This window comes from Desmodus rotundus, chromosome 5 (genome assembly GCF_022682495.2).
Source record: "Desmodus rotundus isolate HL8 chromosome 5, HLdesRot8A.1, whole genome shotgun sequence".
NCBI classification, from domain to species: domain Eukaryota; kingdom Metazoa; phylum Chordata; class Mammalia; order Chiroptera; family Phyllostomidae; genus Desmodus; species Desmodus rotundus.
Window position 1 is genome coordinate 153,938,583 of NC_071391.1, and position 13,194 is coordinate 153,951,776.

General features: G+C 48.3%; 1 protein-coding gene across 4 annotated transcripts in view; it reads right to left on the reverse strand.

Moving 5' to 3' along the window:
- The window catches only part of EFR3B (EFR3 homolog B), a 71,584-nt gene that overhangs the window by 32,313 nt on the left and 26,077 nt on the right, over window positions 1-13,194 (reverse strand). For 2 of the 4 annotated variants that reach the window (XM_045189219.3, XM_045189218.3), the window contains exons 1-3: window positions 11,068-11,145; window positions 10,368-10,444; window positions 9,253-9,380 (exon numbers count right to left, since the gene is read on the reverse strand). In XM_045189219.3, coding sequence (XP_045045154.2) covers window positions 9,253-9,380; window positions 10,368-10,444; window positions 11,068-11,095 — 233 coding nt within the window. In that variant the 5' untranslated portion in view covers window positions 11,096-11,145. Of the gene's footprint in view, window positions 1-9,252; window positions 9,381-10,367; window positions 10,445-11,067; window positions 11,146-13,194 lie in introns of those variants that run through there. The other 2 variants (XM_024553003.4, XM_045189217.2) reach the window with 2 other exon arrangements.

Consider the following 13,194-nt stretch of genomic DNA (forward strand, 5'->3'; position numbering starts at 1 on the left):
CCCTTAGCATATAGCATAATATCCTCTAGATCCACCCATGTTGTCACAAATGGCAAGATCTCATTCTTTTTTATTGCTGCATAATATTCCTGCGTGTGTGAGATATATCACATCTTCTTTATCCACTCATCTATCCATGGACAACTAGATTGCTTCTATATCTTGGCTATTGTAAGTGATGCTGCAATGAACAAAGGGAGGTGTGTGTATGTTTTAAATTATTTGGAGAAATACCCAGTAGTGGAATTGCTGGGTCATATTGTATATCTACTTTTAGTTATAGGAATCTCCATACTGTTTTCCACAGGGGCTGCACCAGTTTGCAGTCCCACCAATGGTGCACGAGGGTCTCCTTTTCTCCACATGTTCACCAACATATTATTTGTTGAATTTTTGATAATAGCCATTCTGTTGTGAGGTGGCATTTCACTGTGGTTTTGATTTGCATTTTCCTGATGATTAGTGATGCTGAGCATCTTTTCATATGTCTGTTGGCCATCGTATGTCTTCCTTGGAGAAATGTCTTTTCATGTCCTCTGCCCATTTTTTTGATTGAATTGTTTATTTTTTGTTATTGAGTTGTATGAGTTTCTTATATAGTTTAGATATCAACCCCTTATCATAACATATCATTTGCAGATATATTCTCCCATTCAGTAGGCTGCCTTTTTGTTTTGTTGAAGGTTTCCTTCGCTGTGCAGGTTTTTAGTTTGATATAGTCCCATTTGTTTAATTTTTCTTTTGTTTCCTTTGCTCAAGGGGATATTAACACAGAGATATTACTCAGACTGTTTACCTCCTATGTTTCCTCAGGCTGATGTCAGATAGTTTACTTCCTGTGCTTGCTTCTAGGAGTTTTACGGTTTCAGGGCGTACAATGAAGTTGTTAAGCCATGTTGAGTTTACTTCTTTATGTGGGATACCAGGCTGGTCCAGTCTCCTTTTATTGCAGGTACCTGTTCGGTTTTCCCAAACCACTTGTTGAAGAGAACATTACTCCAGTGCATAGTTTTACCTCCTTTGTCATAGATCAGTTGACCATAAAAGCAAGGGTTTTTTTCTGAGATGTCTTCTATTCCATTGATCTACACATCTGTTTTTGTGCCAGTACTGTATACTGTTTTGATTACTATAACTCTGTAGTATAGTTTGAGATCAGGGAGTGTGATACCTCCAACTTTGTTCTTCTTTCTCAAGATTGCTTTGGCTATTTGGGGTCTTCTGTGGTTCCACATAAATCTTAGGGTTATCTGTTCTAGTTCTGAGAAGAATGTCATTGGTATTTTGATAGGAAGGGCACTGCCCACCACACGAGGCTCCACAATAGCTCAGTTTCATTTACTGTGTGTCAAAGCTATCTTGCACATGAGTCAGCTTTGCAAACCCAAGCATATAAAGTAACCAGCAGTCATGGCATCTTCTAAGTTTTTATTTTGAGACATAGAAACCATCTCTTAGGTACCCTTCAACTAACTCCTACATGGAGCAACCATGACAAACACAGCCTCTCTACTCTGAAATTTTCCTGTCCACTCTTTTTTTTTAAATATATTTATTGATTACGCTATTACAGTTGTCCCATTTCCCCCCCTCACTCCACTCCATCCTGCCCACCCCCTCCCTCCCACATTCCCCCCCTATAGTTCATGTCCATGGGTCATACTTATAAGTTCTTTGGCTTCTACATTTCCTACACTATTCTTACCCTCCCCCTGTCTATTTTCCACCTATCATCTATGCTACTTATTCTCTGTACCTTTCCCCCCCTCTCCCTTTCCCACTCCCCTATTGACAACCCTCCATGTGATCTCCATCTCTATGGTTCTGTTCCTGTTCTAGTTGTTTGCCTAGTTTGCTCTTGTTTTTGTTTTAGGTGTGGTCATTAATAACTGTGAGTTTGCTGTCATTTTTACTGTTCCTATTTTTTATCTTCTTTTTCTTAGGTAAATCCCTTTAACATTTCATATAATAAGGGCTTGGTGATGATGAACTTCTTTAACTTGACCTTATCTCAGAAGCACTTTATCTTCCCTTCCATTCTAAATGATAGCTTTGCTGGATACAGTAATCTTGGATGTAGGTCCTTGCATTTAATCTTGGGTAATGTAATTATGATGTGCCTTGGTGTGTTCCTCCTTGGGTCCAGCTTCTTTGGGACTCTCTGAGCTTCCTGGACTTCCCGGAAGTGTATTTTCTTTGTCAGATTAGGGAAGCTCTCCTTCATTATTTGTTCAAATAAGTTTTCAATTTTTTGTTCTTCCTCTTCTCCTTCTGGCACCCCTATAATTCGGATGTTGGAACGTTTCAAGATGTCCTGGAGGTTCCTAAGCCTCTCCTCATTTTTCCGAATTCTTGTTTCTTCATTCTTTCCTAGTTGGATGTTTCTTTCTTCCTTCTGGTCCACACCGTTGATTTGAGGCCCAGTTTCCTTCGCATCCCTATTGGTTCCCTGTACATTTTCCTTTGTTTCTCTTAGCATAGGATTCATTTTTTCATCTGGTTTTTGAACAGATTCAACCAATTCTGTGAGCATCTTGATAACCAGTGTTTTGAACTGTGCATCCAATAGGTTGGCTATCTCTTCCTCGCTTAGTTGTATTTTTTCTGGAGCTTTGAAGTGTTCTGTCATTTGGGCTTTTTTTTTTTTTTGTCTTGCGCGTCTGTTACTTTAAGGGGCGGAGCCTTAGGTGTTCACTGGGGGGGGTAACGCTGGTTGCTGGGCAGTGATGCTGTACATGGGGGAGGGGCCGAGAGGGAGCAACAGCCCCCGCTTCACTCTCCTCCGGATTTCAATCTTTCACTCCGCTACCCACAATCAAACTGGGCCCCTCTGGTGCTGGTTCCCGAGTGGGTGGGCATGTGCACACTCTAGGCCCCTGTGGGTCTCTCCAATGACCTCTCCCTTCAGGCTGGGAGTCTCTCCTGCTACCACCCCAACCCCCACAGGCGTTTTCAATCAGAGGTTTGAGGCTTTATTTCCCTGAGCTGGAGCCCTGGGTTGCGCGGTCTGCTTTGCTCCCCGCCATTTGACCAGTTTATCTGTGCGCGAATGTGGGGCTGCGGGGTGCTACTCGCTGCTCTGCCTGCCCCATTCTCCGCCACTCTGAGTCCGGCCCTCTCGGTTTATCTGTGCGCGAATGTGGGGCCTCAGGGTCTGCTAGTGGTCAGACTGCCTGCCCTGTTTGTCCCACACTCCGCCAGTCTCGGTCCCGCCACGGCCACGCAAGTCCTCTCCACCCCAGTGCCCATCTCCGCCCCTCCTACCGGTCTAGATGAATGTTTATTTTTTATTTCCTTGGCGTCGGACTTCCTTTCCATTCGATTTTCTGTCAGTTCTGGTTCTCCTGTCCACTCTTATAAAATGTTTATTTCTTTTATCTATGTGAACTTTCAACAATTATTAACTTATTGTTTAATATTATGAGACTAAAATATTATTCAATATCATGAAATAGTCGTCTATGGGCATGTTGACGAATGGATCAGAGCATCTTTTAAATACAAAGACAGCACTGAGCCTTGGAGCTCCTTCAGTGAACAAAGTTGCAATCTCTCCCACTCCAGGGGCTGCCCATTCCTGGCTCACGACAGCCTTGCCCTTCTTGTTACAGCTTTGACCTTCAGAGGCCATCATAGTCACAGTCTGGGAAGCCTGCCGTGTCGTGCACATCCAGTCCCAGCATGTTCCAGGTCCACTGTGCAGGCCAGTGAAGCAGACTGAGTCTCACAGGCCTGGGGCCCTTCCAAAGGGGACAGACTTTCCCTGCAGACAAACCTGGACACATTCTGGGAACAAAACGTGGCAGGTGGGAAATGGGGGCAGGCAGCATGGAACTCATTTCACTGATGAATCATCCCAGAATCCTTCTGTATGAAGGTTTCACCATTATTTTATAGAGTTTAAATGAGGGAAAGGAAGGGGTGGGGCAGGGTTTGGCAAGAGAAGAAACTAGAAGGCCTCCCAAACCCCAGATCTTAGATTGTTTCTTTTCCTTTTCCTGTAAAAAGTTCCCAGAAAAATCCTGGTAAGAAAAAACTATCCTTTGCAAGAAAAAAAAATTTGGCTACTGACCAGGAGTGGAAATTCTGAGGGAAAGTCAAAATTATGATAGAAGTGAAACTGAAAAATAAAGAAGACTAAGGCCTAGTTCTTTGAACACACTACCCTTCACTCTCCACCCGTGGTTCCAATTCCACGGATGGAAGGATTGTAATTATGAATTTGAACTTTTCAAAGTATCTTGGATTAGAAGAAGTCAGTGGAACTTTGGAACTCCCTAGCCCAAGGCTTCCTGCCTTGGTCCTTCCTTACCATAACCTTCCAGGGATGCCGTACAGTCGCAAAGGAAATAAAACACAGGCTTCTCAGCATGACACCCAATGGATGGGACCAGGCTCAGACAGGCGGGTCTCCACGGGGGTCTGATCTGGGCTTCGCATCCTGGAAGGTGTCCAGGGTAGCAATAGGTCTGGGAAACTGAACTGGCAGACCGGGTACTTGGAGCAGAATGGAACAGGAAGGAGGTGCTGAGGGGTAGCCCATTTCAGGGGCCCAAGGGACAAGGCAAGGACAGTTACAAACCACAGCAGCAGGTGACAATCAAGGGCCCCGAATATACTAGTGAGGCTTCCCAGCAGGTAAGGAGGGCGGGATCCAAGGAATCTGGGGTGGACTGGGGTTCATGGGCAGTGAGCAAGCTCTGGAGAGGATACTTGGTGGGTGTAACAACTGAACTCAGGGTCAAGGGTCAAGGCAGAAGGTGAGTTATAACAACTCAGGAAAACACATAGAGGCTCTGATGTGTAGGAATGAGGCAAGAAGTACCTTGAACTGAACTCCAGAGTAGGTAGCTGATTCTCCTTGAACACCCTGTGCTCAGTAAGGAGTGGCCCCAGGAGCCTGGGAGGCCTCGCGGAAAGGAGAAGCAGGCAGACAAATCTGGGAAGTGCCTTAGTTGGAGAGTAAAGACAGATCCAGGGCTGCAGATGAGGGCCAGCAGGCAGGAGAGAAGGGGCAGCTTTAGCAAGGCCAGCCATTGCCCCAGAGTCACTCAAAGAGCAGTGGTCTTGACAAAGAACTTCTGGGCCAGTTGAATGTGTTTGGTTGGCCCCACTCCTAGACAGAACCTTCTGGATTTTAGGGGCCTGAAATTAGTGACTGATCTCAGCCAGTGGAGGGAAGGATGAACCTCCTGATCTAGTAGGAATGTGTGGTATCTCTGAAGGGTCAACCCTGCCTTCCAACCAGGTTCAAGGTCCTTCTGGAGAATGTGTTCCTTTCAGGAGCCCTACCAGGTCAACTCTGGGGCCAGGCTCCCTTGGGAGCAGCCCATTCCTGTTGGTGTGGGCATCTCCACCCTCCAGGGCTCCAGGCACTGGGGAGCTTGGCAGAACGTAAATGGTGTCTGTACACGGTCAATGCTCTCTGGTCATTGTCACCTGTCCCTGAGTCTCACACAGCACTGCTGTTCCCTGCCTCGCTCTGCTGTTTCTAGGGAAGTGCTAGCAGATGGCTACATGGGATGGGAAACGCACAAAGAGGAAGGAGAAAAACATGAAGAATTTTTGTTTTTTCCTGCTCTTCTGCCCATCACAATCCACACTGGTGAAAAATACCTTGAATTTCACTCTTTATGCTCCCTCTGCGCACATCTGGTTACCATCCCTGATGCTAAACACACAGGGGTGCACACAACTGGGGTGGGGCCGTGCTGCAGGGAGGCCGTGAGGCAGAGGAGGGTGGCTTTGCCTCTGGGTCCAATATCTAAGGATCGTGTCCATGTGGTCAAACATAAATAAATACAGACAGCTGCATGACGGCAAGGAGACACAGCCCCGCAGGCTTTCTGTACGTGATTGTCTGTTCTTCCAAACCATCAGTGACGAGGAAGGTGATGGTGGTGAGTGAGGCCCTGGGTAGGAGAGGACGGGGAGGGTGAGGAGAGACGTCGGCTCTGACAGATATTTCTTCTCTAAATGTTTATGATTGGAGCCCCCAGTGAGGTTTCCAAGGCTTTAAATACTTAGGTGTGGCAATGGCTATTTTTAACAGAACAATGCCAATTTTGAATTGCAGTTCCGCGGGCAGTGGAATAATGCTAAGTGGCTCTGCTGGCCACAGAATGTTTTTATTGAGAAGGCAGGCAAAAGCAGTATTAAATGTTTAATGTTATCGCTCACATATTGGTTTTAGGTTCAGTTTAGCACAAAGTCATTTTCATGTGCGTGAACCTGCTTTGTTGCATGTCAAAGAGATTTATATAATTGGCATGTACACTATACTCGTGTCCTTTTTCTTGAGAGTCTGACCTAATTTTATTATTAAAACGATCATAGAAAGGAACAGTGTTTGGTCTTGCGTTTATACCAGGGATGGCTTGATGTCGGATTTGCTGGGTCCTGCAGCGGTGTGGCCCACCACACGCTACCAGTGCAATGCAGGCCTTTTCACTCTGTTCTCTGTCCATCTTCCTCACCAGGAGGAAGTGGCCTTGCAGGGAGGTGGGACTGGTGGGCTGTGGTGGGGGCCCATGGAGGAGGTCAAGGGGAGAGAGCAGAGAGCTGGGGGGGATTGACGGCCAGTCCATCTAGAGTTGGTCCAGAGCAGGTGAGGCGGGTGTGGCGGGCGTGGCTGGGTGGAATGGTGAGTTAGGGGAAGGTTGGGGAAGACTCTGGAAGTCAAGTTGAAGAGCTTGGAATTTATTCTAAAGGAGCTAGGAAAGTCCAGCTTCGGACTGTGTTTTGAAGATCACAGCTCGCAGTATTCACGGAAGGACCAGACCAGAAGAGGTGGGAAGCAGGGAGACATTTCCAAGGCGACTGACGTAACCCAGGCTAAGGGAGAATGAGAGTCTGCCCCAGGAGAAAGGCAGGATGGACATAATGGCAAAACAGAAGAGACAGACTCTTCGGCAGGGAGCAGGCTGACAGCCACTGGGGTGCGGGAGCTGGTGAGGGGTGGAGAGATTGAGCAAAAAATTTAAAAAAGAGAAAAACCTCCCGGACACGGACAACAGTGTGGTGACTGTGGGGTGGGGCAGCGTGGGGGGGGGTGGAGGAGGGGGTGGGGGAGACAGTGATGGATGGAGACCTGACTGGGGGTGGTGAACACAGTGTACAGAGGATGTATTGCAGCGTTTACACCTGAAATATGTAGAATTTTGTTAACCAGTGTTCCCCCAATAAACTCAATACAAATGGCCTTGGGGAGAATGGAAGCAGCGGGACTTGGGAACGACAGCCCAAAATCTACTCTTCTTTCCTCCCCACCCCCTGCCCTACGGGCAATGCCACCAGGGACAGCTGAGGATTCTTCCTACGCCCAGCCCCGCACGGAATTGTGGTGTGATGGAGGGGCAGCCAACACGGCGTGTCCCCTGCTCAGCTTGTTTGTTGAGGTAGTGACACCTGCTCAGCAGAGAATGTTCAGGAAACACACCCAAAGGGGAAATAGAAAAGTCAAAACCAATAAATCCTGGCCACACTGCTCACAAAATGAGGACTCTTAACATTTATGGTATATTTGTTTTTACTCTATTTTCTAGGCATTGAGATTTTTAAAAAGATTTTATTTATTTACTTTTAGGGAGAGGAAAGAGAGGGAGAGAAACATTGATCAGTTGCCTCTCGCAGGCCCCCAGCTGGGGACCTGGCCTGCAACCCAGGCATGTGCCCTGACAAGGAGTCGAACCAGCGACATTTCAGTTCACAGGCTGGCGCCCAGTCCACTGAGCCACACCAGCCAGGTTATATATTTTTAACCTGATCATTAACCTGTATTCTATTTTCCATTTACTTAAGGAATTTTCCATATTACATGAAAACCATGTTTATAAATACCATTTTATTGACTAGATAATATTTCCCCAGTGATAAACACTGTAATTTACTAAACTGTTCTCCTCTTCCTGGACATTTAAGGTATTTCCCCATTTTCATTACCATAAAAAAAAAAAACAGCATAGCCCTGGCTGGTGTAGCTCAGTGGATTGAGTGTGGGCCTGAGAACCAAAGGGTTGCTGGTTCGATTCCCAGTCAGGGCACATGCCTGGGTTGTGGGCCGGGTCCCCAGTTGGGGACATGTGAGAGGCAGCCATGCATTGATGTTTCTCTCCCTCTCTTTCTCCCTCCCTTCCCCTCCTTTTAAAAAATAAAATAAAATAAAATCTTAAAAAAAACCCTGGCATAATAAACATCTTTGTGTGCAAGGCTAGGTGATAGCTAAGACTCGTTCCTGGGAATGGATGGATGGAAGGGGAATCGCTGGGTCAAAGGACACGAGCGCTTCCAAAGCTCTTCACATATTTCAAAATTGCTTTCTATAAAAGTTCAACCAATTTGCACTTATTCTAAAAAGTAATGAAAATGCCTCTCAGGTTGCCATTACTTGGTGAATACTCAAAATAACATATACTTAAAAAAAACAATTTGATAAGTGGAGGTGGTATCTTAAAATTTCATCCACATTTTTGATTATAGGTTGGTTGAACATCATCCCATGTCCGTTACCAGTTCAAGCTCCTCTTCTCCAAGTTGGTTGTTTGGGGCCCCTGCCTCAAACCTGCCAGTGCCCCAATTTCCCCATTCCACCCCCACTACTTGGTGTGTGCCACTAATAAGAGTTTGCATCCTTTGTCTGTTTTGGAAAAAAAAAAAACACTTCTTTTCATTGTTTGTCTCTTAAATTTTGATGGTTTCTTTTTGACAGCAAATATCTAAATTTTTAAACAGTTAAATCTATTGATCAGTCATTTTCTTAAAGATTTCTTTTCTCTGCTAAACCTAGCCAGTCCTTCTCAGAAGGTTGATAAATATTTCACTTAAGAGTGTTTTCCTGGACAAATTACTGCTAATCTTGCCTTCTCTCTAGAACACAGACAGATCTCCTTGCTTTGTGAGACAGTGGGGTGAACGAGGCAGGTGGGTCTGATGAGAATAGTGGTGCATTCTGGGTCAGGCCAGCTTCGCAAGGCCCCAGACTGTGCACGACAGCTTCTAGATGGAGTCACAGGGGTAAACAGATGCTGGACCGGATGCTCCTAGGAAGCCAACATCCCAAACGTTGTCGACAGCGTCAACTTTTATTCCCCTTTAGAAGAGCTTGTGGGACCCACCCCTCTGTCCCAGTCTGCACTTTCTCAGCCCACTCGGTCATCCAGTCTACTATCATTTTCATAGAAGGACTTTATGTTTTACTCTAAAAATGTAACACAGTTTCGGAAAATATTTTTTCTACTTTCCCATACTACTTACCCATATCGATGACGACCCACGTCACGGATGAGCCTCTCGGAGAGGTAGGCTCCAATCCGATCCAGCTTTTCCGGAGCCGAGAGGGCGTAGAAGGTCAGCTTCTCCATGTTGGTCTTCACCAGGCCATCCTGTAAAGGACAGACCATTCCCGCTCTCCGTGGGCCTACTACGGCCAGAAGGGTTTGAGTCTCAAGGTTAATATTAATTCAATTTAATTGACATTTAGCCATTATGTGTGTGACGGAGAACGTGCAGATCTCAGGGATATAGAGATGACTGAAACACAGTTCCTGCCCCCGAGGCGCTCACAACTGAGCCCAGAGTGTGTGAGCTGTAACCAAAACTAGTAAGTGCTGTAAATGAACATGCATTGTGTGCACATGTGTGTGGGTGTGCATAAATATGTGTGTATAAACGTGTGTATATATGCATATGTACATAGGTATGTGTGTGTGTATGAATGCTTCATTGAAAGTGACTCAGAAGTAAAAGGTGTTGGATATCCAGCCCTGAGAAATGAACAGAAAGAACGCAGCTCTGTAACTCAGGGAATTCTTCAGAGGGTGCTGGAATGTGGCCGCCCACTGCCCAGCACGAAGAGGTCATTGATCCCCAGAGAGCAAGTCAAGCACATCGGGTCTGACATTCCTGAAACCATGCATGTAATGCAGCTGGATGGGGCAGCCAAGAACCCAGGGGCCCGGTGTGTGCACACCCAGACATCTGGCAGACATCTGGCAGATGCCAGAGGGAGCTGGGAGAAAACCTGGGCTCCTGAGCCAAACCCCAGGAAGGGACGTACTCCCACTGAACAGCAGGAAGTGGCACCGTTGAGAGAGTTAGCAGCTTGGGGAACGGTCACCCAGAGAGCCGTGAGTGAGAGCGATGTCTCAGTTTGTTCAGCAACACCCCAAAGCACACACGGACCACCTTCCAGAGCCCACTGCAGACTCTGACTTCAGAGAGGTCTCAGCCCCCCAGTGGCTTCTGGGAGGGGCCCGGGACAAAGGGCCCTGGAGGCCCACCCTCCCCTGCTGCCGCCCTCAGAAGCCGGGATGGGCTGAGATGGAAAGAATGAGCGCGATGCCAGCCGGGGATGTAATTCAGTCACTCACCTCGGGATCCTCAGGGAAGATGTTGTCAACCAGCCTTTTGTACCTGGGGCGTAGGGCGCCACAGCAGCCACACACACCTGGGAGGGCAAGGAGAGAAACTGGTGAGCCCCCGGGCCAGGCGGAGGAGACCTGGGAATCAGGCCAGGGTGGCCTGTAAGGAGCCAAGGCCACGCTGGAAACATAGAGGTCCCTCTGTTAGAGTGCAGAATCTCATCTTTCCCTGGGGTTGGCATCTCCCACTACTTCTCTGCTTTCCAAAACATTTGCCCTTCTAGCTTCATATCTCTTGCTTGGGGTCGCACACAGTGTCAGATGCAAGGACACTGTCAACAGACCAGCACCTGTTTGTGGTGCCAGGCTACCGAGGACCATTGTGAGGGGTGAAGCTTTGGGGTGGGAGCTTACCTACAGGTCAGCTGCTGCCCCCGTGTATTCCACTGTCACCTGCACACACGTGCACACACACACACACACACTGTGAAACCGAGACAGGACTATGAAACGGCCTCCCGCAGCTCAGGAACCTGCCCCAGCCCCAGAAGATGCGCACAGCTTGGTGAGCAGCAGCTCTTCCCCTGCTGCCCCCTCACTCGCTCCCCACTTCTTTCCTTCCCTGCGCCTCCATTTTCTCTACCACTCTCTCTCCAGGGACCATTTCCATTATAGGATGTTAGGTGGAACTATGATAAATTAACATTACCATTAATTATTAACATTTGAAAATGCATCTGTGAGGCAGCAGGACAGCGGTGTTTGGAAACTGTGGAATCTGAGAGTTGGGCGGGGCCTCGGGCTGGCAGTCTGTGGTTCTCAGCGCCAGCCACCTCCACCCACCAGGCTGCGGCCCAGCGAAAAATGGGACACGCTTTTAGAAAGCTTTTGGTCCTGTGGAATGATAGTGTTAGGAAATCAATAACAATAGAATAAACCTTGGGAAAAGTCAAAGTTGGCCATTTTAGGTCCCTCCATAAAACATTTTCGATTGGAGGAGGCAATAGAGCCGGCTGGGAACCACTGCTGTTCTGTAACCCCCCTTCTGGGCAGGAGCGCCCCCCCTCACCCCGCCCTCCCCAGCACCCCTCAGCGCCTGTGGGGAAGTGGGCCCTGTCTGTGGAGGAGGGGAGAGGAGAGCAGGGCAGAGCCTGGGAAAGTCTCCTCCCCAAACAACTGCCCCCATTTCTACCAATCAACACTGAATTCTGCTTGTACAAACTCTCTACTTGGAATGCAAATGTGCCCTGGAAGGACCAGGTCCCTGGGCTGCTCAGAAAGAATCAAGTGCTTCAGTGGGAATTGCTTTAATCACACAAAGAGCTTCACACAGGGCGGAGAAGAGGGCTCTGGGAGTTGTGATTTGCTGGGTCGGGGTGGGGAGCAGCATCAGGAGGAGGAAGGACGGGAGATTGAGGCTCTAGGGGTGATTCCCGTATGAGGGAATAGGTGTATCCTTGGGGAAGCCCAGGGGCACCCCAAGAGGGCAGGATGTCAGACAGCTGATTTGTGACATCCCTCCCCAGTCACAGGGCCGGCTGTGTGCCCCCAGCCTCCCTCAGGCCATGGCAGCTCTCCAGGTTCCTTCCTGCTGGGCTGGCCTGGCCTGGCATTTCCTCGTGTCCTGCCAGCCCCTGCCCAGGAGATGGTTGGCACTGGGTTATTTCTCTTGATAGGACAGCTCCCGAGGGCCACTTGGGCCCCAAAGCCCAGGAGCTAATCTGCCCTTCCACCAGCACCGCTGTCCAGGAGCCGCTTCCCCAAGTATCCCAGCAGCTTCCTTCCTCACCGTCCCCTTTGTGTGTTAAGGGTGTGAGCAAATAGAGACATGGAGAAGTTAGGACTTAAAATACCTGTGTCAGTCCCTTCCTCGGACCTTTCTGGAGGGCCCAGGAGGCGGAGCTGTACTGGACAGGGGCCAGACTCACAGCTGTTGGAAACCCAGACTTGTTGAAAAAGCAAAGCCCATTTCAGTTGCTGGGGTGGGGGGGACCCTCTGTGCAGGGCCTGTGGGGCGGCGGGGCTCTTGGTGCTGGGGTGGCGCGTGGCGGGAGCAACACCCCAAATAAACCTCTGGCTATCACTTCGCCATTCTGTCGGACCCACTGCAGACACGGTGAAAGTGATCCATATGGGGAAAGTGATTTTGGGATCTAGGCCAGAGGGCAGGAAGCTTGGAGCAGCACCCCACACTTCCTGGGTGGGTAGTCAGCGTCTGACACGGGAGATAAAGGCCTCCTCACCCATAAGGCAGAGAGCTGGCAGGGCTTGCTCAGGAGCCCTGGCCTCTGGGTGCCACAGCAGCTCAGGGGGTGATGAGAACCCACAGGCACCCCAACGGAGCGTCCAACCAGAAGAAGGTGAACTCAAAGTAACCACAAGCAGGCCAGGCCAGGGGAGGATGTGTGTGTGTGTGTGGAACACAAAGAATAGAAGACATTGAACTGTAATTGGAAACAGTTCATTGTTACTGTATATTCCTTTAATCTTGCTTCTGATAGTATTTTTTTTCTGAGAAAGAGAGAGAGACTTCAGTTTGTTTTTCCACGTATTCATGCATTCATTGGTTGATTCTTGTATGTGCCCTGACCAGGGATCGAACCCACAACCTTGGCATGTGGGGATGATGCTCTAACCAACTAAACTACCCTGCTAGGGCCTGATGGTATTTATTCTTAATGTTAGCACATAGAAAGAGGTGCAGCTTTAACTCACAGCCATGTGCCTGTAAAAACAAAAAAACCTTTTAAATTCTGAATCCTTTTATTTCTGAGAGAGCGCTCTCCAACCTCTTACTCTCTGGGGATCACAGCTGGCAGATCGGAAATGGGACACT